Source organism: Pristis pectinata, chromosome 15 (assembly GCF_009764475.1).
Source record: "Pristis pectinata isolate sPriPec2 chromosome 15, sPriPec2.1.pri, whole genome shotgun sequence".
NCBI lineage: Eukaryota > Metazoa > Chordata > Chondrichthyes > Rhinopristiformes > Pristidae > Pristis > Pristis pectinata.
The window spans coordinates 16,556,134-16,581,506 of record NC_067419.1 but is presented as its reverse complement, the minus strand read 5'-3'; the positions used below and the strand labels follow the sequence as shown (position 1 = coordinate 16,581,506).

At 41.7% G+C, this 25,373-nt stretch overlaps 1 protein-coding gene across 8 annotated transcripts in view; it reads right to left on the bottom strand.

Moving 5' to 3' along the window:
• LOC127578231 (FYVE, RhoGEF and PH domain-containing protein 4-like) overlaps window positions 1-25,373 on the bottom strand; it is a 173,898-nt gene that overhangs the window by 66,782 nt on the left and 81,743 nt on the right. The window contains exons 1-2 of one of the 8 annotated variants that reach the window (XM_052029983.1): window positions 14,037-14,108; window positions 10,290-10,385 (exon numbers count right to left, since the gene is read on the bottom strand). The exons of 4 other annotated variants lie outside the window; for them this stretch is intronic. In XM_052029983.1, coding sequence (XP_051885943.1) covers window positions 10,290-10,371 — 82 coding nt within the window. In that variant the 5' untranslated portion in view covers window positions 10,372-10,385; window positions 14,037-14,108. Of the gene's footprint in view, window positions 1-10,289; window positions 10,386-11,873; window positions 12,016-12,268; window positions 12,351-14,036; window positions 14,167-25,373 lie in introns of those variants that run through there. 3 more of the 8 variants (XM_052029987.1, XM_052029986.1, XM_052029989.1) reach the window with 3 other exon arrangements.

Below are 25,373 nucleotides of genomic sequence, written 5' to 3'. Positions count from 1 at the left end.
GTATAAGATACCATAGCATTATTTTGAAGAGAAGTGCCACAAAGTTGGGTTTCACTTCTTCTTAGTGCTCTGAACCATTGTTGTTTTACAGCACTAACGCCTATCCACCTCCCTACAAAAAAAACGTGTGAAACTAGCTAATGAGACATCTGAAACATCGCAAGAAACATGCTAAAACAGCTTGGTTCCTGGAAGCACACTGCTTTCAACAATTTGTTGTGGACCAATCTGAGAAGGCTGTAAAACTCATAATGGCACACCCATTGATCCCCAGACAGTAGCAACTCAAAGCCACGGAAGAGGAAGAGGAGAGGCAGGCAGCCCAAAGATTTAGTGAGAGAGACCTGGAGGTAAATGCCAGGAGGAAGTCCTCCTGGGGGTCAGCAGGGCAGGAAGATCAGGCTGGGAATGCAGGGATATCACCAGGTCCAACATATGAAGAGGGTGGCAGGAGGTGGCCACCTTCAGGTGTGAGAATTCCCACTGGATCCAGCCATGCAAAAACATCAGGCTGTGCTGCACAAAAAATACCAGTGTGTCCTGCAGATCACTGGGGACTGTGGTAGCAAGTGATTTCACTTACTGGTTCAGGGATTCATTTATGGACATTGTGTAATCAGTGCAGGTGGACCCCACAAAACAACATCTAAGGGATTATTTAGTATTAGCTGGGTTATTCTACATGATTATTGGTATACTACATTGCTGCGGAATGTGGAGCAGGTCCCTTGGTTTGCATTGAAGATTATGATTTTGCAGGCTCATCATGAGAAGTGTCCCTCTATCAAGGACCTCCCTATATACTGAGTGGCTAATGCTCGTCCCCTGTGCTCAGCTGGTTAATGAGGCGACAGTTACTGAACAGGGACATCCAATCCCTTCAGCTGGGTAGCCTCCTTCTTTTTCCTGCTGCTCTGCAGGCTCAGGGCCACCTCTGGCACCAACTCTGGGATTTGGATTTGGCCGAGCTGTGCCAAATATTTCTTCGGTCTGTCTTTGAAAGAAATTGAGAAGAAAGTTCTTTGGGTATAGGGCGGGGTTGAGGCAAGGATGGCGATGGTGGAAGGGCATGTGTGATGGAAATTACACATCTGGTTTGGATCATGTACAACAATTACACTGAAGTCAATGGAGATCAGACAGTATCACCTCCAGTAGCAGGAATCATCTCGGTATTGGTATTGGTTTATTATTGTCACTTGTACCAAGGTACAGTGAAACTGATCATACAGGTGGATTCGTTACACAGTGCAGTTACATTGAGTTAGTACAGAGTGCATTGATGTAGTACAGATAAAAACAATAACAGTACAGAGTAAAGTGTCACAGCTACAGAGAAAGTGCAGTGCAATAAGGTGCAATGTCACAACAAGGTAGATCGTGAGGTCATAGTCCATCTAATTGTATAAGGGAACCATTCAATAGTCTTATCACAGTGGCGTAGAAGCTGTCCTTAAGTCTGGTGGTACGTGCCCTCAGGCACCTGTATGTTCTACCCGATGGAAGAGGAGAGAAGAGAGAATGTCCCGGGTGGGTGGGGTCTTTGATTATGCTGGCTGCTTCATCAAGACAACGAAAGGTAAAGACAGAGTCCAAGGAGGGGAGGCTGGTGTCCGTGATGCACTGGGCTGTGTCCACAACTCTCTGCAGCTTCTTGCGGTCTTGGGCAGAGCAGTTGCTGTACCAAGCCGTGATACATCCAGATAGGATGCTTTCTACGGTGCATCGGTAAAAGTTGGTGAGAGTCAAAGGGGACAAACCAAATCTCTTTAGCCTCCTGAGGAAGCAGAGGCGCTGGTGAGCTTTCTTGGCCGTGGCTTCTACGTGATTTGACAAGGACAGGCTGTTGGTGATGTTCACTCCCAGGAACTTGAAGCTGTCAACCCCCTCGACCACAGCACCATTGATGTAGACAGGTGCATGTACACTGCCCCCTTTCCTGAAGTCAATGACCAACTCTTTAGTTTTGTTGACATTGAGGGAAAGGTTGTTGTCATGACACCATTCCACTAAGCTCTCTATCTCCTTCCTGTACTCTGACTCAATGCTGTTTGAGATACGGCCTACAACAGTGGTATCATCTGCAAACTTGTAGATGGAGTTAGAGCAGAATCTAGCCACACAGTCGTGAGTATATAGGGAGTAGAGTAGAGGGCTGAGGATGCAGCCTTGTGGGGCACCAGTTTGAGAATAATCGTGCTGGAGGTATTGCTGCCTATCCTCACTGATTGCGGTCTGTTTGCTAGAAAGTCAAGGATCCAGTTACAGAGGGAGGTGTTGAGTCCTAGGTCTCCGAGTTTGGTGACAAGCTTGCTTGGAATTATTGTATTGAAGGCAGAGCTGTAGTCAATAAACAATAGTCTAACGTATGTGTCTTTACTGTCCAGATGCTCCAGAGCTGAGTGTAGGGCCAGGGAGATGGCATCCGCTATAGATCTGTTTCGCCGATAGGCGAATTGCAATGGGTCTAAGTTGTCTGGTAGGCTGGAGTTGATGTGTGCCATCTTTAGTACTTTGAAGCAGCATATTAGGCCCAACTATATTCAAAAGTTTCAGCAATGACTTTCTCTCCATCACTGTCTGTCACTGATGATCGCTGAATTCAGCAATATTTGCAGTTTCTGAGATTATGTCTGTTTATAGAAAAACCTGTTCAGCATTCACGTTTCGGCTGTTAAGAGGCAAATGACATTCGTCCCAGTCAATGACTATCTTCAATGAGAGAGCACTTAATCACTTCCCCATGAGATTCAGAGATATTGCTATCTTTTAATCCTCTACCATTAACACTTGGGGGGTGGGGGTAATCATTAACTGTGGAGTGTTTAAGTATTAAAGGTAGCTTTGTTACAAACTACATACCCATCCTTAAAACTGATAAGACACAATCCAACTACCATGTAGAAAGTTCAGGGCTTGTTACCATTGCAATTATCTACAAAAACGTAAAAATCAGAATTGCTGCAGTCACACAAAAAAGAAAGGAAGGTAAATTATAATTGAGCAATAATGGCAAATTACTTTTACAGGGAATACAACGTTATGGTTTTAGCTCACAACAGTGTATTCAGATGCATGATACAAGATGAAATGTAATTAAATTTACATACATCATGTTTTCAAATTAAAGTTCACTGAAATATGCAGGCAAAGATAAAGAGAAATTGCTCATGGGATATGAGGTTAGTGCAACAAAGTGGCCCTCAGGTAAAAGATCTGCCTCTTTGAAAAGATGGGCACAGTGGTGCAGCCAGTAGAGCTGCTGCCTCACAACTCCAGCAGCCCAGGTTCAATTCTGACCTGTGGCACAATGTATATAGAGCTTGCATGTACTTTCTGTAACCACATGGGTTTCCTCTGGGTGCTCTGGTTTCCTCCAATATCCCAAAAGACATTCAGTTGGTTAGTTAATTGGCCACTGTAAATGTCTCCTAGTGTATGGGTGAGTGGTAGAATCTGGGGAGACTTGATGGGAATGCAAAGAGAATAAAATGGAATGAGTGCAGGATTGGTGCCAATGGGCACCTGATAGTAGGAGCGGACTCAGTGGGACAAAGGATCTGTTTCTGCTCTGTATCGGTCCATGACCCCAGGACCTCATTGAACGGCAGATCAGCAGTAGGAGCTGCTTCTTTTCCTTACATTCCCAACATAACTCAAGAGGAAACTCTCTGAAAGTGACTGCATAAAGAAGGTGTATAGTACGCTTGCCTTTATTAGTCGAGGCACTTACTCCTGAAGTTATGTTGCAGCTTTATAAAACTCTGATTAGACCGCATCTGAAGTATTACATTCAATTCTGGTCGCCCCATTATAGGAAGGATATGGAGGCTTTGGAGAGGATGCAGAAGAGGTTTACCAGATGCTGCCTAGATTAGAGGGCATGTGCTATAAGGAGAGGTTGGACAAACTTGGGTTGTTTTCTATTGAGCAGCGGAGGCTGAGGGGAGACCTGCTAGAAGTTTATAAGATTATGAGGGGCATAGATAGAGTAGACAGCCAGTATCTTTTTCCCAGGGTTGAAATGCCTAATACTAGAGGGCATGTATTTAAGGTGAAAGGGAGTAAGTTCAAAAGAGATCTGCGGGGCAAGTTTTTTTGCACAGAGAGTGGTGGGTGCCTGGAATGAGCTGCCAGGGGTGGCAGTGGAGGCAGATACGATAGAGATGTTTAAGATGCTCTTAGATAGGCACATGAGTATGCAGAGAATGGAGGCATATGGACTGGTGTAGACAGAAGGGATTAGTTTAGTAGGCATTTAATTACTAGTTTAATTAGTTTGGCACAACATTGTGGGCTGAAGGGCCTGTTCCTGTGCTGTACTGTTCTATGTTCCATGAAAAAAGAAAAGGTGAGACTGATGATCATCAGAACAATTCTGAAATATTGCACCACATAATTCCATGCGAATTAATCAAGCCATTTCAACGTGTGGAACAGAAAACAAATTTTGAGCAGTCAACGGGAATTCAGATCCTTAAATAATTCCTTTCATTTTTTGTAAAGTTGGGCAACATAATGGACAAGCTCCCACACCTGTTCTTCCGTTTAAAACTTCTATATAAATGCAAATTATTGTGTTGCTGCTAGCGTAATAGATCTGTATTTCAGCTGGTAACAACATTACCACAGTACCCAAGTAATATACATATTTTGTAATGATAGGATTACATTACAGAGTTCCTCATATCTTCAGTTCCATATTCAAATTAATTCCATTTTAGATTAAATAAAGATGAACAGTCTGTGAATAGTTTACTAGTGGAATTTTGAGTGGGGCATTTTCAATTACAAAGACATAGCATTAATTAATGGTATGCTGATAACAGAATGAGACAGTATCCCAGTAGATGCAACTAGATCACTAATATAATCAAAAGCAAAAAAAAAACAAGAGGCTGGCAGCGTGCAATAAACAGAAAATAATGGAAATATTCAGGAGGTCAGTTTTTCCAGCAGACACAAGAGATTCTGCAGATGCTGGAATCTGGAGCAACACACACAAAATGCTGGAGGAACTCAGCAGACAGGCAGCATCTATGGAGGGAAATAAATAGTCAACGTTTCAGGTTGAGACCCTTCATCAGGACTGGAAAGGAAGAGGGTAGAAGCCAGAATAAAAAGGTCGGGGGAGGGGGAGCAGTACATGCAGGCAGGTGATAGGTGAGTCCAGGTGAGAGGGGGAAGGTAGGAGGGGAGATAGGTTGAAGAGGCAAAAGGCTGAAGGAGGAGGAATCCGGTAGGAGAGGGAAGTAGACCATGGAATAAAGGGAAGGAGGTGGGGAACAGATAGGCAGGTCATGAGGGTGGGGAGGGGAAAGAGAAGGGGTGAAGGGACCTCAGGAATGAGGAGAGACAAGGGGGTGGGGGGGGAAGGTGGGAGGGATTACCGGAAGTTAGAGACATCGATGTGGAGGCCATCAGGTTGGAGACACCAAGGCGAAATGTGAAGTGTTGTTCCTCCAACCTGCATCTGGCCTCAACGTGGCAGTAGAGGAGGCAGTGGATAGACATGTCGGTATGAGAGTGGGATATGGAATTTAAGTGGCTGGCCACTGGGAGGTTCTTGCTTTAGTGGCAGATGGAGCGAAGGTGCTCGATGAAGCGGTCACCCAATCTGCATCAGGTCTCACCAATATAGAGGTGGCTGCACCGGGAGCACCAGATGCAATAAATGACACCCTCGGATTCACAGGTGAGGCACTTCCTCACCTGGAAGGACCGTCTAGGGCCCTGAATGGTGGTGAGGGAGGTGGTGTTGGGGCAGGTGTAGCACTTAGTGCGGTTGCAGGGATAAGTGCCAGGAAGGTCATCTGCGGGGTAGGACGAGTGGACAAGGGAATCACGGAGAGAGCGATCCCTATGGAAAGTGAAGAGGGGGGGGATGGGGAAGATGTGCCTAGTGGTGGGATCCCGTTGGAGGTGGCAGAATTTGTGGAGAATTTCAGAAATTTAGTTGTCCTCCTTTATACATAAAGATACCTTTTACATAAAGCCCTTTTCATCTTTCCAGCTTACTCTTATGCACGATCATTTATTTAAATGATCCATCACATCCATTTTGACTAAATAATTTCACCTTAATTTTTATCCATTTTTTAAAAATTCAGTGGAGTAACATAAGCTTTTCATTAAACATATTTTCCTATTCAGCTTCAAAAAAAAATACTGGGTAGAGATTTGTTATACATTTCTATTTCACTATTTCATGCTCAGAAGCCAACCAGATTTCAACATGATATGCAGCTGTGACATTTGGTGGAAAAAAGTTGGAATGCTGTCTTGTTGATCTTTGCCTTTAGATCTTTAGATCTGAAAGCACATTGCCAAGCAGTGTGGCCAATGTAGATGGAGGCAATAGGTAAAGGCTAATGGATTTGCTATATATTCTCACTGTATTGTGTTTGTTTTCCTTCAGCCTTTTACAACTATCAATTGCATTTGGTTTAAAGTTGACTGGTTAGTGCAAAACAGAACAAATATAAGCTGCTGCATTCTAAAGAGGGACACAAGAAATTCTGCAGATGCTGGATGTATTTGTGTACTGCATTCTAAAAATGCTAAAGGTATGACTTTGTACTGCTGAAAGTAAATAGTACAGGTATGAAATTATAAAGCATTAATCAACATTCTTGTTAGTTCTTGAATAAATAAAAATTCAAAGCAAATGCTAGAAACATTATACTTAGCAGTTTTAACAGAAGGTTATTGACCTAAAATACGAAATCTGTTTTTAATCCAAAAGTGCTTCCCATCCTGATGCAGGTCCAGCATTTTTGTTTTTATAACAAAAAGCTCCAGTATTTGAATTAGAAGTGAATGTCAGTAAGATTACATTCTCTTTAAGTTTTAGCCAAGCTGAAGAGAGAGAAGTGTAATGAGCTTAGAGTCTTAGTGCCTGTCTGTACTTAAAGACCACAATCTACTTAGAAATCCCTAGTTAAACTTGGAAGAAAACAAATCATGAGTGAATATGCCTATTGTACCCACATCAAAAACATCTTTACATCATGAAGTATTGTTGCACTGCCACGAACCAATAGTTAGGTTTGAATTCTACCTCATTCTTTAATCTATAACTCTGTTTCTACAGCTGAGTCCTTTCCTCTCGATAAGTAAATACATCACCCGATATCATACCCACATTTTTGGGTTTGATATTTGGTTTTCCCAAGGTTGGTTGACCTCACCTTGGATAGACATATTATGGATTCCAACTAAATCAAGTGTCCATGTGGAGGGGTAGAGAAAATAGTTGCCTGGAGCAGATTTGCTCAGCCTTACTATCCAGTGATCAAGTTAGAAATTATGGCAGGTGTGGAGAGGGAATGGATAGTTCCTGAAAGCACTAAGTGCAAATGCAGTCTGGAATTAATCATGCCCATTATACCTGGCACAGGTTACACATCATGTTCCCATCACCTGATACCCAACATGCTTTAATTCATAACCAGAGTGCACAATTTCATGAATGGCTTGCAATAGCTGAAGGCAGAAAATGCTGACTGAAATCATGCCTGCAGCTGTTAAAGAGAAGATGCTTGTTGTATACAAACACTGATCGGATTTATTGCAAATATCGGGAAGCCTGCTGGTAGGGCAGAGAGAAGGCAGCTGAATTTTCCAAATGCGTCTGGTCACCATGGTGGATGATCGGAGGGGAGAAGTCATCCATGCACAGCGCCCAGAAAGCTCAATATTGAAATGATTATCAGAGGCTTTTACATTCAAGGTCAAGGCAAAAGCCAAGTACTTGGGACATGGATTCAGTACAGCAAAAGTCACAAATCGGTGAAGACACAATATCTCACTTCCCAAAAAGGGCATCATCAGCCTCACACACCTCCATGAAATACATCTCACTCACTCACCTTACAAACATTGCCATCAATCATAACACACACCTAATTTTCTTGAGAAGACGGTGGGGAGTGGGGAAATGGATGGCACTCTGAAGAACTTTACTGTTTGTGTTGAAGGTTCTCTTACAGTGCTGCTAGGTTAAGAGTTCCAGGATCTTGATCAGAACAAGGGGAGAAACAGTAAATATATTTCCATGTTGTGATGGCTGGAGACATGGAGTGGAACTGGTATTACCATGTACCTGCTGCCATTGTTTTTGGCTTTACAGCTGAGGGTGCAGGCATGTGCTGTCAGAGAAGCCCTGTGAGTTACAGACACAAGGTATGTGGACTAAGCAACTCCACTTCTTGTCACTCTTCAAACAAAACTTCATGTCACTGAAGATCCCTTGCATAGGTGGGGAGGTGTCATCAGGCAAACACCAAGTTACCACTGCTAAACACCAAGTTTTCTGTGCATGGCTAATGCATGGTATGCTTTGGGAAGGCTGGCATCAAATCATCATTCCATGAGTACTGCCATCACCAACTACATACCACTTCCAGCTTGTACATCATAGAGACCATACAGTACGGAAACAGGCCCTTCAGCCCACCGAATCCATGCCAACCATCAATCATTCATTTATTCTAATCTGACATAAATTCCTTTTTTAATTCTTTCCATATTCTCATCAGCTTCTCTCAGATTCTACTACTCACCCACACACGAGGCAATTTACAGTGGGCAATTGGGATGTGGGAGGAAAATGGAGCACCAGGGGTAACTCACATGGTTACAGGGAGAACGTGTAAACTCCACACAATCAGCACGAGGTCAGAATTGAACCAAAGCTTCTGGAGCTTTGAGGCAGTGCTCAATGCCTTTTATGTATGCTTTGAAAGGGGGAATAACACTACACCTGTGCAAATCCCCACAGCATCTGAAAACCCTGTGATGTGTCTCGGAGGCCGATGTCAGAACATCCTTCAAGAGGGTGAACCCTCACAAGGCATCAGGCCCTGATGGTGTACCTGGCTGGGTACTGAAAACCTGTGCTGTCCAACTGGCTGGCGTGTTCAAGGATATCTTCAACTTCTGACTGCTGCGGTCTGAGGTTCCCACCTGTTTCAAAAGGGCAGCAATCATTCCAGTGACCAAGAAGAGCAGGCAGAGCTGCCTCAATGACTACCACCCTGTAGCACTCACATCTACCGTGATGAAGTGCTTTGAGAGGTTGGTCATGGCTAGAACTAACTCCTGCCCGAGCAAGGACCCGGACCCACTGCAGTTTGCCTACCGCCACAAACGCATTCTCACTGGCTCTCCACTCTGCTTAGGAGCACCCAAGCACCACGGGACATATATCAGACTATTGTTTATTGATTACAGCTCTGCGTTCAACACTATCAGTCCCTCAGTAACAATAACCAAGCTTCAAAACCTGGCCCTCTGTACTTCCCTCTGAAACTGGATCTTTGACTTCCTTATTGAGAGACCACAGTCAATGTGGATCAGCAATGACATCTCCTTCTCACTGACTATCAACACAGGCACACCTCAAGGATGCGTGGTTAGCCTACTGCTCTGCTCTCTCTACACTCATGACTGTGTGGCTAGGCACAGCTCAAATATCATCTACCAATTTGCTGATGACACCACTGTTGTTGATAGAATCCCAGATGGCGATGAGGAGGTGTACAGGAGTGAGATAGATCAGCTGGTTGGTGGTGTCACAACAACCACCTCACACTCAACGTCAGCAAGACCAAGGAACTGATTGTGGACTTCAGGGAGGGGAAGTCGGGAGAACACACACCAGTCCTCATTAAGGGGTCAGCGGTGGAAAGGGTGAGCAGCTTCAAGTTCCTGGGTGTCAACATCTCAGAGGATCTACCCTGGGCCTAACATACTGATGCAATCATGAAGAAGGCACACCAGTGGCTCTACTTTGTTAAGAGTTTGAGGAGATTTGGTATGTCACCAAAGACTCTTGCAAATCTCTACAGACTTACGGTGGAGAGCATTCTGACTGGTTGCATCACAGCCTGGTATGGAGGCTCCAATGCACAGGATGGCAAAAGGCTGCAGAGGGTTGTAGACTCAGCCAGCTCCATCACGGGCACAACCTTCCCCACCATTGAGGACATCTTCAAGAGGCGGTGCCTCTAGAAGGCGGCATCTATCATTGACCCTCACCATCCGGGACATGCCCTCTTCTCATTACTACCTTCGGGGAGGAGGTACAGGAACCTGAAGACCCAAATTCACCTGATTCAAGAACGGCTTCTTCCCCTCTGCCATCAGATTTCTGAATGATCCATGAACACTACCTCATTATTCCTTTTCTTTTGCACTATTTTTGTAACTTATAGATCTTTATGTCTTTGCACTGCACTGCTGCTGCAAAACAACAAATTTCATGTCATATGTCAGTGATAACAAACCTGATTCTGATTCTGTGGCTCTGCTAGTTGCACCACTGTGCTGCCCAAACATGCTGTTACGGTATCCAATGAGTTGAGCCATGAGCGTGGGTCACACTAAAATTGAGGAATTGTAATTTGCAATAAAAACCGTTTGTAAATCGTCGTCCATCTTCAGAAACTAGCTACCTAGCCTAATTTTAGAGCCTATGTGTGTTAGATAAGAAAAGAATGAGCTTAACCTACCATAGCCCCAGTGCTCTGTACTGCTCTACAGGGGTGCACTCCATATGCGCATGTCAGATACTGGCCTCTAGAGAGCAAGAGCTACAGAGACAGAGCGAGACAGAGAGCAAGCGTGAGAGAGAGCGAGAGCACGTGTCTCTGCCAGTATTGTACCCCTCTCAGAGGTCAAATATAGAGCCGGATTGATGAAAGTTTGGAAACAATCGGGTCTCTGACCTACTATGCTCTCACTCAAGTCTTGAAGTAGCAAATGGGCAAAGTGGCATAACATTATTTCAAAACACTTAGTTATGAATCGAAGAATAATTTTGAAAGATATAGCCAATTTGTTTTACAACATTAATCCTGAAATGCCGAGGCAGGCTTCTCTTAGGGATTAAAATCTTGTGAAAACAGTACCACTATACTGATAGGAACAAAATAAAATAATAAGAAATAGAAAGAATTATTGCCCAAGGAAAAATAATTTCTAGCACTATTGTCAGTAATTTCATCCTGACCTACTTATAGCAGGGAGATTCGCTTAGTATTACCACAATGTTCTCTGTTCTTTGTCAACTGCCATGCCTGTGCAGCCTAGCATGTCTTTTTCTTTCATATTTCTATGAACAACCCTGATCAGGTCTGAAAATATTGCTAAAATTTTGAGATTGATTCAGTTTTGCATTGGCTGTGGTAGGGCAAGTTTTGACCTTATGCTTAAGCAGATCTCTAACTCAGAGCGCTGCACTTTGGAGCTCCCATCTTTCAGAAGACATATCAAAAGGAGGAGCCCTAATGCCTTCTCAAATTCGTGTCAAAAAACAAAAAAACCCATGGCACTATTTCCGAAAGAGCAGGGAAGATCTCCTGATGCCCAGAAAACTACTTAACCTTCAACCAACACCTAGAACAGATTAACAGCTCATTAACTAAATTGTGTGCACAAATTATTGTGCACATGGATCCTACGTTACAACTGTGAGTACACTTCAAAAGTTCTTCAGAAATGTTATCATGTTGTGAATGATACTCTAAAGTGGCAATGCTTCTATCTTGTTTTTCATTTTTTTAAATTCTATATTAATTCTTCTGGCTTCAGTGAAGCAGGAAATAAAATTCTGAACCTGAGTAAAGCATTCTTCCAATATCTTTCCATCTAGTCTTTTTATCTAGCTTTGCTTTACATGCATCATCTCCTCTTTGTGGAAGTTCCACAGTCTGCATAAAGATATTTTTAAAATTCCGGACAGGATTTATCTGTGGCTATCATATATTCAGGGCTTGCAGCTTGAAACACCATGGACCAGGTAACATAAAGCAACATGAGGTGCAATGAAAATTTAAAAGATCATTTGCAAAGGTTAACCATGGACTTACTATGAATTCTTTGAAGTCCGTTTCAGAGTCCTCCTCATGTCTGATGTGCTAAAGTACGGAGGAACCTGGACATGTGTAGTGGTATCCAATGGTATGTAGTGCATGTTGGATGCCACTTGTTTGATGTTAGTCAATGCTTCTGTGTCCACAGACAGCATGGAGCACTCAATCATTGTTACTTAAAGGGGACCTGCCTGATTGATTTGCAGAAACTGGCTTAACAATCCAGAGATGAAGGCTCAAATCCCATGACAGGAAATGTGGAATTTAAATTCAGTTAATAATCTGGAGTCTAAGAAAAAATCATTCACAATGATTGCTACAAAATTATCAGATTATTTTAAGAACTCTTCACAGGAGGGAATCGGTCTTCTTATATGCGACTCCAGACTCACCATTAAGTGACCTAGCAAGCAATTTAGTCCAGGACAGTTAAGGATGGGGAATAAATGCTGGCCATGCCAATGATGCCAGATCCTGAAAAAATAATTAATAAAATTATAACTTTTAGTTTCAACTCATATAGCTACAGTTTTTTCTCTTAATGTAATTATGTTGATTTTTCTCTATTGCTACGATGTTATATATAATTAATAAAGGTGCTGACAGATCCTCCCCAGCTTACAAATGCCTGACTGATGTACAGCCCGTATATATGGATGAGTGTTTGGAAGCAGGCGGGATGGATTTGCCAGCTGCTGCATAACTGCAGGCATCTTCTGCCGGGTGGGAACTCAGTGCATCTTGCAGAGCAATCTAAACAACTGAGTTAACGCCCTGGTTTAACTGCACGTTGGTTGGCCTATGTTTTAATATAAATATATTGCTGGGTGACTGCACTTTCGCCTTGCAAACTGTTCGGGTCACGAAGAGTTCTCGGGAACGACACCCTGTCGTAACCTGGGGAGGCTCTGTACCTCACTTCTTCCTTTCTGATTATGCTTTAAGCTGCTACATTCAGGTCCCACTCCTCCTCTTTATGTAGCCTTGTTATAATTATTCCTCCTGCTCCAATGCCAGAAAAAACTATTACTGCAATGTGGTTGATGTCATGAAAAGGCTTTATGGCTTTCCTCTGACGAATATTCACTGCATTTCTGCTAATGTGCTCATTAATGTGGGGTCTGGTGCCATTTACTCCCACAAATGTGCGCACACATCAGTCATGTAATTTTGGAGCTCTGAGTCTAAAAAAAAGAGTACCAACAATCCCAATTTCTCACTGAAACCCTAAATGGCTGGAAAATCCAATAGGTAATCTGTTCTTGGACTTCTGTTAGTACAAATCTGTGCCAGTAGAGTCTCCTGCCTGGAAATTCAATCACATTGTGCTGTTTTTTACCCCCCAGAGATATGTTATCCATTATCAATTTTATGTTGAATACATCTTGTCAACGATTGTTTCCTGGTGAGAACATGCCACTTGCAAAATTGGAGCGGGCACATCTGGTCGTGATTCTCATTAGTGAGTCTTGCATTTTTGCAGCATCAAGTACAGACCTAATGATGTCAATCAGAATGCACATCTCAACCTATTCATGACATAAGGTGTACAAAAAAAATCTTACAATGTGCGCTCACAGTTCTAATGAAGGGTCTTCAATCTGAGACGTTAGCTCTGTTTCTCTTCCTACAGATGCTGCCTGACCTGAGGAATATTTCCAACATTTTCTGTTATTATTTTAAAACTCAGAATACATTGCCTTCTTCATTTGGGTACTGCTCAAAGGGTCTCTCTGCAGACATCAGAGCACTTCACATGAGAGTTAACACTCACAAGAAACTGCTCATATACATTCCAAAGTTCTCAGTTATTGCTCAAATTGTCAAGTGTTTTTTGGAGAATGTAACCAAGAAGAAATTAATGTCATATTTATCACCCGTGATAATAGCACGAGAAAGACTAGATGTGGCAGGCAACTCTGGAAGGGTATCTGACAGTGGGGGAGAAGGTACAATTTGTAGACCCTATCCCCCTAGCCTCTGTCGGCATCACTGCAGCCTGCAAGCTGTTTCATCAGCAACAGCATAGTATTTGCTGTAAACCCTCAGACATTTTTGGTCTACTACATTAGCGACATAACACTCACGAGTGGAAACCCAAGACCATCAACATTATAGTTAGTCTGAAACAAATCCCTCAAGTCAATCAAAAACATTTACCTTTGTGTAATCAGCAACAACTTTTTGTGAAGTTTCAATGAATGTTCATGGGAGTCAGGTCCAACTTCCAAGTTATAATCTACTGACTATGCAGACATCAGTTGTCACCAAGATCAACTTCCTATTTTTCTCTCTCCCAATGACACAACACATTCAGGAAACGCTGCAAGCTATTGGTGTGAACAGCAGTGACATTTAGCAAGGGATTAGTAACCTACGTGCAACACAATTATGACTGTGTATCAAGTTCCTTATTCTACCATTCCTGTTTTTGCAGCATAATAACTTCCCTTTCTTGAAATGTCCTCTTGCCATGATATGTCATTTGTCATATTGAAATGGAAGGTCTCGACTGGAAAATGCATCTGATCACTTGCAAGTGAATGACAGTCTTACCATCCTCTTGTTCAACTATCAGCACTCCTATCGCTTTATAATCATTTCTTCCACACCCCTGTAACACCCAGTAAATAAAGCTCTACAAAGAGATTCTGTATAGAGGAGAATTATGGCCCGATGTACATCAGGGAGGCAAAGGGTTCATTAATTGGTATTCTTGGCCTTTCTAATGGCAGCCTGGCAGCAACAGTGTGCTTTGTGCATGCTCAGTAGGTATCATGGCTTGGAGTCAGCCAAAGTTCCCTGGACATTGCTGGCTGCCAAAATGCTGGAAGGAGTGGGTGGGAAAACATGATGATCAGGCAAGAAAGCACATGATCAGGCATAAAAATGAATGTTGGCATGGGCTCAAAGAGCCACATGGCCTACTTCTGCTGCTTTGCTTCTGTTCTAATCTTCTTAAGTTCAACTCACTGTACTTCTGGTGAAGATACATTGATGGAGGAAGGAGCTGCAGTAGCATGTAAATGAGAACGGCTACGTAAATGGAGGTTGGACTTATAAATCTGTTTAGTGTGTACTTTATCAATGGGAATTATATGAATCTAGTGCTGTACAAAGACTAAACGGGAAAACAATATCAGAAGTAACAAACATAAGAAGTAACTCAAAATTTAGCAAAGAATCCTTCCAGAGAAATTTAATTTGGTTTGTGATTTGGGTATATGTGGTCAGAGCTCCCAACAGCATCAGTTTCATTTCTCACAATTCTACTCTCACCCTCTCTCCTCCCACCTATAACAAGGCTGTGGGTCCGCTTGTTTTCCCATTTCACCCCACCAGTCTCCACATTCAATGGCTTCCCCTGTAATTTCTGCTACCTCCAATGCGATGCCACCATGAGGCATGTCTTCTCCTCCCTTCCCCTTTCACCATTCCAAAGGAACTTTTGCCTTTTCAACATTCTGGTCTACTCTTCCATCTCACTGAAAACCACTCCCCTTCACAGGGCACCCTTCCATGCAACTGTGGGAGGTGAAACCATTTAACTCCTCTCTTCCTGTCACCTAGCTGCACAAACACTTCTTTCACATAAAGCAGCAATTTACTTGTACTTGTTGCAGATTAGTATGCTGAATCCAGCGCTCACAATGGAAAACCAAATACTGATTGCTTCACCATTTTTGGAACATCTCTGTTCAGTCTGAAAAGGGTGGCCCCTGAAGTTCCAGTTGTCTGTCACTTTCAATCTCTATGCGCACTCCTACTCTGACCTCTTTGTCTCTGGCCTCCTGCACTTTCCCAACAAAGGTCAATGAAAGCTTGAGGAACAGCATCTCATCTTTCAGGAGGCAGAATACAGCCTTCAGGACACAACGCCAAGTTCAACAGTTTCAGATATTCAGCCATTCCAGTCTTGTAGCTCACATCTCCAGCATTCAGTTTTCTTAACCCTCCCTCCTCTTCCTGAATTTCATTCATTGTCTCCCACTTACAGACATTGGTGTATTATTGTCACTTGTACCAAGGTACAGTGAAAAACTTGTCTTGCATACCGATCGTACAGATCAATTCAATAAACAGTGCAGATACATTGAGTTAGTACAGAGTGCATTGAGGTAGTACAGGTAAAAACAATAACAGAGTACAGAGTAAAGTGTCACAGCTACAGGGAAGTGCACTGCAGGTAGACAATAAGGTGCAAGGTCATAACAAGGCAGATTGTAAGGTCAAGAGTCCATCTCATTGTATAAGGGAACCGTTCAATAGTCTTATCACCGTGGGATATAAATTGTCCTTGAGCCTGGTGGTATGTGCCCTCAGGCTCCTGTATCTTCTGCCTGATGGGAGAGGAGAGAAGAGAGAATGACCCGGGTGGGTGGGGTCTTTGATTATGCTGGCTGCTTCACCAAGGCAGCGAGAGGTATTGATGAAGTCCATGGAGGGGAAGCTGGTTTCCGTGACGCGCTGGGCTGTGTCCACAACTCTCTGTAGTTTCCTGTGGTCCTGGGCAGAGCAGTTGCCATACCAAGCCGTGATGCATTCAGATAGGATGTTTTCTATGGTGCATCGATAAAAGTTGGTGAGTGTAAAAGGGGACATGCCAAATTTCTTTAGCCTCCTGAGGAAGCAGAGGCACTGGTGAGCTTTCTTGGCCATGGCATCTATGTGGTTGGACCAGGACAAGCTATTGGTGATGTTGACTCCCAGGAACTTGAAGCTCTCAACCCTCTCGACCTCAGCACCGTTGATGTAGACAGGTGCATGTACACCGCCCCCTTTCCTGAAGTCAATGACCAGCTCTTTTATTTTGTTGACATTGAGGGAAAGGTTATTGTCATGACACCACGTCACTAAGCTCTCTATCTCCTTCCTGTACTCCAACTCATCGTTATTTGAGATACGGCCTACAATGGTGGTATCATCTGCAAACTTGTAGATGGGAGTTAGAGCAGAATCTGGCCACGCAGTCATGAGTATTTAGGGAGTAGAGGGCTGACGACGCAGCCTTGTGGGGCACCAGTGTTGAGAATAATCGTGCTGGAGATGTTGCTGCCTATCCTCACTGATTGCGGTCTGTTGGTTGGAAAGTCAAGGATCCAGTTACAGAGGGAGGGACATATGTTATTCAGGAGACTTTACCAAATTTCAGCTGGGTTCATCACCATTTATGGTCATTTGATCTCACCCTATGATAGACCTTCCCTTTTATCATCTTCACCCCTCCCATCTTTTTCTTCAACTTATTGCAACTTTTCACAGTTCTGATGAAAGGTTAATTCTGCTTGTGTCTACACAGATAATGCTTGACCTGCTGAATATTTCCAGCATTTTCTACTTCTTATTTCTGCCTGCAATATATGAAAATTGGCCATTTTAATCAGTTCTGATCCATGGATCAGTCATTGTGTGCTGAACAGAAGCAGACAACATCCCCAGGTTTTGTGACAGGAATCATATTGAGACTGTCGGCACAAACCACATTCTAGATTAAGTTGAAGAGAAACTACTGGCATCTCCACTTGTGCAGATGCATGTGGAAATTGGGAACTTACTGTTCACAGGTTCCATTACACAACTATTCAGTACCTATAAGCATGAAGGATATGAACACGTGACATGTACTTTTTAGATACCCAATGAATAAACAAAAAATGTTTGATTTTTGTCTTGCATACCGTTCGTACAGATCAATTTTAGTCTGATTTTTTGAAGAGAACCCATGCTCACAGATGCAACAAATCTGATGTAGGAATACCGTGCTGAAAATGACCTCTAAGAACCACTTTCCAGTTCAAAAATCAACAGAAAGTTCACTGAACTGTGAACTTTGTCAGTGAATGAAGAATCTAGGCCAATGAGTGCTCTGTATATGACCTGGTATCCTGGTATCCACTGACTGAAGAAAGGTAATGGAGATGCGCTGCCAGTCACAGCCCTTGGCTATACTGGTCCAGTCAGTGGGAGAGCAGTTCATGTCAGACTGCGCTGTGCACTGTAACATAATGTATTTTATCATCAGAGACAGACTGGTTTCATGCTTTTTCTGAGCAAAGAGTCTCATCTTCTGACACTAGTTCAGCAGTGCTGTGTGGAAATTAGTAACCTGAATCAGATTTCTGTTTATAGATTGTAAAAAAATTAAAATAGCACAAACTTCGAATCAATGATATTTTACTCAAATCATTGGAATTTAGGTGGTGTTGCTCATTGCAATCATTATTGTAGAAACATCACTGAAGTAGTTTTTTTACATGCCTCCTGCTCAAATCTCTTTATCATTTTTGTTTGTCCTTTAATTTATAAAGTTGTGTCATAATTCATCCAATTGAATTCTTTGTAGTCTGGAAGGCAATTTTGTTACTTAGTGATATGGAGTCAGTCAACTGTGACAAGTACAATAACATTTACACTGAGCAACATCACATGATCGTTCATGAGATAATCAATGTCACGTGATCAAATACCATGGTTTTAAACATTACATGAGCAAATATAACATAATCAAACTTCCAGGAATAAGTCAAACCATATTTGGTGGTCTCAAATACACCCCAGTAGAAGTACCTGTACTAGCATGGGATATATAATATGGTGACAGCTCTTGTATTAACCTAGGATTTACAATGTAAAGATACCACTTGTACCAACATGGGATCTACAGTAGAAAGTTAGCACTTGCACCACCACTTATTTGTAGCTTCTGTAGTATAATAGCCTAGCATCTATGGTATAAAGGCACCACCTGTGATCAACAGTCTAATGACAGCAATAGTATCAAGCCTGAAGTCTCAAGCATGATGAGACTGATAATTCACCACACTAAGAATCTTGGGTGGAAACTGTATGTCACTGCTGTAACCAGGACACTTACTGTATATGTGTACTAATGTGCTCATCCACTGGACAGGTAATTTAAAAATAATGAACTGAGCCAAGCTTCATGTTTAAGTTATGCTGGTGATATAATTCAGACACGTTTTTACATTGATAACATATTAGAATTTTGTATTGATATTTTATTTTAATTATGTAATTATGAATGGTTTATTAACCTTAAGATCATTGACTCAATGATTATCATTTTCAGAGTTAATTGAACAGGGATGCTTCATATTTAAAGTGTCTTTTGATTTCTAGGTAAAGTAAAAAAGCTGGGTAAAGGCAAAAAATAGTTTAAATATTGGAGGATTTTTTTTTCTCAAAAAAAAGTAGGAAAAGAGAGAATTTATAAAATGTATCAGTTTTGGAAACACCAAATGAATACTTACACTAGAATAAAAACTGATCAAATTGGCCAAAAAAAATACAAGCAAGCAGTTTAGTGAGAACAGTGTGGAAAGCATTAGTGGCTTACTGACATTACAGAAATAGCGACAGTCTCATTTCCCTTCAGCGCTTTCATAGTGTGACCCATACAGCCATTATTTTGTAATGGCAAAAATTACCTCTAAATTCAGAGCTTTGCCATTTGTTACATCCAGTTGGCCTTGCTAAACTAACTGCAGATGTATTAAAAAAATGCCCTCCTGTATTATGAACTTTCTCAAATGTGTTTTTATTAAGCATCACAGCAATCAAGAATCTCCCTTCAGCTCCTGAAGGTCCCTGATGTTGAATTCCTGATTGGCTTCTCACCAAACTACCAATTCTTAAACGTTTGCATTTAGATGGTGAGTGCTGGCAAAGTGTTTAATCATGGGACCCAATTTAACCTAGTCTAAACTACATTCAATATCCATATCGATTGTGGCTTGCTTTTGATTAGGAGTGATGGAGTGGCAGTCAGGACAGAATCCTGACTGTCATTCTTCCAGTACGGTTGGCAGAACACAGGCACTTATTGTGATGCACACACACCAGCCCACCTGAGGGCTGCCAACTCAGCGTGAAGCAGGGGCCAAAAACCTAGGTGCTTCTGGTCTTACTACTCTGCACTATACTGTGCCACTGTGGGAGACCCAGTTTCCAAATGTTCCATCCATTTGTTTCCTATAAGAGAAACATAACTGGTTCTTATAAACAAGCAAGTCCAAACTTTTGTGGTAAGTAAGGAGCTGATACATTCACTCTAATTGACACCAGAGACATTCTTTCTAGATTTTAAAAGGAAATCTCAGTTTGGTATTCAATGCCTGTGCCAATGGAAAAACGATCCTGGAACATTTGAAAGGCAAGCTTCCTGGCCCAAATGGATACAAGTTAATTAACTGAAAGATAACAAAAGAGCAGAAAAAAACTCATTTGCAAATCCTACACCATTAATTGTTCCTCCTCTTTTCCTACACTTTCCCCTCTATGTCTCTAAACTTCCTAAAATTGTTTGCTGAAAGTGACTTTGACTTTTTGTTTGCTGGCATGGAAATTCTGCATGGAAAATATGTGGAAATTTTAGACCAAAGGCTTTAAGACTATATGAAAAAAAAATCAACAAAACCAAAAGGAATCTCATTGTGGTGTTTGACTGGAAAGCAACTACCTTACATAACTCCCAGATGTTGTCCCTTCCCTCCAATACCAAGGTTGTTCTCCATCCATTTTCCCACCCTCACTTATTTGACACCACAAACTGGATAAACTCAATGCAAAAAAAAAGTCTAAATTAGTCAAGACTAAGCAGCAGAGACATGAAACATTAGCTTTTTTTTAGTAATTAACTACACTGCAATATCCAGAAGTCCAGTTAACATTTACAATGCTGAATTGAAGTGAAAATAGGCCAACTTCCCCAAATAAAATTTTTTGCTGACTTCTTCCTCCTTCAATTTGGCAAGCAAAAATATTCTTTGTGAAAACAAATCTGAAGAAACAGAGCTGAGAATTCAAATGGCTTGAAGGTATAATTTTTATTGCATTCTTTTGAAATGTGAATGTGAATTATCGAACTGTGATCTATGTCACTGAGCATCTAGGCCAAAAGTAATGTTATGGTACAGAATTAGCTGATATCATTTTGGCCTGCAGGAAGAGCCAGTACATAGCCTCGATGATCGATGATCCTGGGTCACAAAGGAGAGGAAGAGGAAGAGATGGCCAGGGCTTCTGGTGCTGATTACTGCTGCAATCACCCATATATCAAAACTCAATAAGGGACATGTTCAAATTCTAAAGTCCCTGCTAAATAGTAGAGCTACATTGATTCAATACACAAGTGGTAGAGGAACTCAGCAGGTCAGGCAGCATCCATGGAGGGAAATAAACAGTCGACATTTTGGGCCGAGACCCTTTATCAGGACTGGAAAGGAAGAGGGCAGAAGCCAGAATAAGAAGGTGGGGGGAGAGGGAGGAGCACAGGCAGACAGGGGATAGGTGAGATCAGGTGATAGGCTAGTCCAGGTGGGAGGGGGAAGGTAGTGAGTGGGGGAGGGGGAGAAGATGTAATAAGCTGAGAGGTGAGAGGTAGAAGAGGCCAAGGGCTGAAGGAGGAGGAATCCAGTAGGAGACGGCAGTGGATCGTGGAATAAAGGATGGGGGAGGGGAGGAGAGGGCAGGTCATCAAGGTGGGGTGGTTGCCTTGATGCTCTTTTGAATGGAGGTGATGTGCATAAGGTACTCTGGAAAGTGATCTTTGTAATCAGAAGAGGACAGAAATGGTGAGTATAAAGGGAAAGGCCAAAATTCCAGAATTTCAAATCACACCTCCAGGATTTATGTGGTGCATTTGTACATATTTCTGTAAATAAGTCATGTAGCAGAGGATGATATACAAATACCATTTCTAGGGACTTCCTTGCTGTTTGAATTAGAAGAAACACCCTTGTCCAAACCTACCCTGCCCTATATCTGTTATTTGACGTAGAACTTACCAAAACTCTAGCAGTATCCAAGATTCATCTTTAGATACTTTACAATTGATGATAAGGCTTGAAAAAGTTTAAGAAAAATAGTAAAAGTATAAGCATTGCACTTTTCAGAGGCACATGTGAAAAGTCCATGGTTGCAAACAAGAACGGCAGAAACTGGGCATTTCACGTGGCGTTAGTGTGTTTCACGTGGGTCCCTAGATCGAGGGCAGACAGGGAGAATTCAAGGGAGCTCCATTTGCTTGCTAAACTTTAAAGGCACACCAACTATTTTAAAGTAAAATTAAAGTAAGGAAGACGATGTTAGTTTGCAATTAGTAACATTGTAAATATGCAGCAGACTTGAGTACTATGATAACTTAAGGCAGGAAAAAAAAAGAAAATAGCAGCTTACGCATGAGCAGGCTTCAAAGGCAGCCTATGGTATATAATGAGCTGTGTGAATCATTCACATCCTATATAGAGAGGATGGAAATCAGGGCCAATAATATTTCTGTGGTAGAAGACATTTAATGCTGCAATGAGAGAACGCAAGCAAAAAAATAAAATCCACAGAAAATTCAGCACAGATAATAAACAGGGTTAATACCTCAAGTCAATGACCTCACATCAGATTTCCAGGACCTGCATTTTTGTTTACATTATGAGAAACCACAAAGATTGGTTAACATGAGCAGAATCGTATAAAGCAGAGTGTTTATTACTTAAGTTGATGCTCTGCCGTGTTTACCACATGAGTCATCTGATGTTGGGACCAACCTTTGATTTTCAGACTGTCATTTCTGGACGAGTATATTTCAATAACAGCCACTGAGGTTGCTCAGTGAGATGTGGTACTATGGCAGATCTACCATTACACTTAGAAAGGATTTCCAAATAAAACTTCACAGTCTTTCTATTATTGCATATTTGAATTTTCAACTCGCCAAATGGGCACATTAAGTAATTATTCCCATGGTTATTATAAAAAGCATTTTGAAGAGCTTATGTTGGACACACTGGAATTATCTATATAAAGGCTGTTGTCAAGAGTTTTGTGTTTTGAACCCAATAATGATAAAGATTTGGGGGAAGGATCTGCCCACAATGTAGAACAATAGCACCTAAGACACCATTATGACCATGAAAATGTTCCACTCCACTAGTCCAATGCATCCATGTGGACATTTGTCAGAAGAATAGTGATAATTCCCTTGCATTTATCAGCATGCACTCAAAAACTAATTGAATTCAAAACATACAGGTACTTGTATGACAGTGGAGGGTATCACTGAAGAGCTGAGATGGATCTTTGCTACGTATGGACCACTGGCAAAGTTAGTGTCCAACCACCATAGTTTTGTGTGATGTCAAAAGCACAAAACATTAAATGATATTTGATTGCTTTAATGGGGCAGCAGACAGTTCTGTATCTTTGTTAAAAGAAGCCTTGAAGAAGCAAGTGTTTCAAAGTTATACTAGCTTCATAGTGAATCATCAATTAGCTAACTTTTTGTTTAAATACTCCACACTCTACCACTGTTTTTACTCTGACATAGTGATAATGCATTATTGTCTTCACACACAATTCAGCTTGGTACAGCCTAACATAGAGGGGTGAAAAGAAAGGCAGTAATTGAAGCAAGAGGCAACATTTTGGGAAGAATAACAGCAATTTTGACTGAGTGACAGCTTAATACCAGTGAATAAGACTCAGCAATGGGCCTTGGTGAAATCGTCCAAATCCATAGTTTGAGAACAGTACTTAGTTCATATCTGAAATCATATCAGAAATGTACATACATATCAAATGATAATAGCTACAAGACATTTAAGTAATGTATGATAAAGAATTTATTCCTGATGTCAATGCAGAGCCAATTACTTTTCAAGAGTATCATTAAAACAGTGAGTCATGGCAAGAGGGTGTAAGCTCTTCAGTTCCAGGAACAGGGACAATATCTGAGACAAGTGCTCCATGGTGTATTACATAGCACTAGGGCTGCAGACTGCAGAATTTGGAAGAATGTAAGGTGATCTCATTGAAACATACAAAATTCTTATAGGACTTGACAGGGTAAATCCAGGGATAATGTTTAACTAGGGATGAAATGTCTAGAACTAGGGGTCACAGTCTCAAAGTAAGGAGTCAGCCATGCTGGCCAAAAGATTAAAAATTTCTTCACCCACGATTGTGAATCTCTTAAATCCACTACCCTATAGCACTGTGGAGGCCTGGTTACTAAGTACATACAAGACAGACATTGATAGAGTTTTAGATATTAAGGGAATCAGGGGATATGAGGTCAGTGCAGGAAACTATCACTGAGGTAAAAGATTGACTATGACCTCACTGACTGGCGGAGCAAGAATGAAGGGCTGACTGGTTTACCCCTGCTTGTTTCTTAGAATGTCAAATCAATGAAGAAAGCCAGTCAACAAAATGAATATGTAAAAACTATATATAAATATGAAAAGTGATTAAATATGTTTTCTTTGAAGAGGAAAAGCAGTGTGGTGTATTTTTACATGGTTATGCAAATAATACATTTGGTTAGATAGTGCAGTGGTGTCACATGCACAGAACTCCTGGCTGTGAAGCAATAAAATAAATAAAGCTCCTTTATTCTTTAACTATTGCTGTAGGTAGAACTTACCAATATAGTCCTGGTGGTAGCCAAAGTCTAACTCAGGATTTATCTCAGTTTGTTATTTTTGTTTAAGCACCTTAAATCCAAAAGTGGACATTGAACTGAAAATTTAGTTTGACTCAGAGTCGTAGAGTCATACAGCATGGAAATGGGCCCTTCAGCCCAACTCATTCATGCCAACTGTGTTGCCCAGTGAGTTAGTCCCATCTGCCCGCGTTTGGCCCATAGCCCTGTAAACCTCTCCTATCCATGTACTTATCTAGATGGCTTTTAAATGTTGCTAATGTGCCCACCTCAACCACTATTTCTGGCAGCTCATTCCAAATACGCACCACCTTTTGTGTTAAGAAGATGCCCCTGATGTCCCTTTTAAATCCCTTACGTCTTATCTTAAACCTATGCCCTCTTGTTTTTTGCACAACCTCCCTGGGAAAAAGACTATGTGCCTTCACCCTGTCTTTTCCCCTTATGATCTTGTATACCTCTACCAGGTAACCCCTCAATCTCCTATGTTCCGGAGAATAAAGTCCTAGTCAACACAACCTCTCCTTGTAACTCAGGCAACATCCTGGTAAATCTTTTCACACTCATTCTAGTTTAATGACATCTTTCCTATAACAGGATGACCAAAACTGTACACAATACTCCAACTGTGGCCACACCAACATCTTATATAACTGCAACATAACTTCCCAACACCTTGACTGATGAAGGCCAGTGTGCCAAACACCTTCTTCACTACCCTATTTGTGACACTGCTTTCTGCAAACTATGCACCTGCACATAAACAAAAAGTGATTTCATTTTAATCTGAGTACATAATAACTTAGATACATGTTTTAATTTGAACCAAAATCTTTGGTCCATTTCCACCGCTGGAGTAAGTTTCAGTAATGTGCTCTTGGCTCCATTAGATTAAGTCAAGGCAAGGTCAAGTAAATTCAAAGTGATCAGATACACTGATTTTCCTGGGCTCTATGTGTAGGAGGGGAGTGTTGGGGAGAAATTTGTTGGGGGTCGGGGAAGAAGAGAGAAATGGGCAACGGGTACAATTTTCCCTGCTG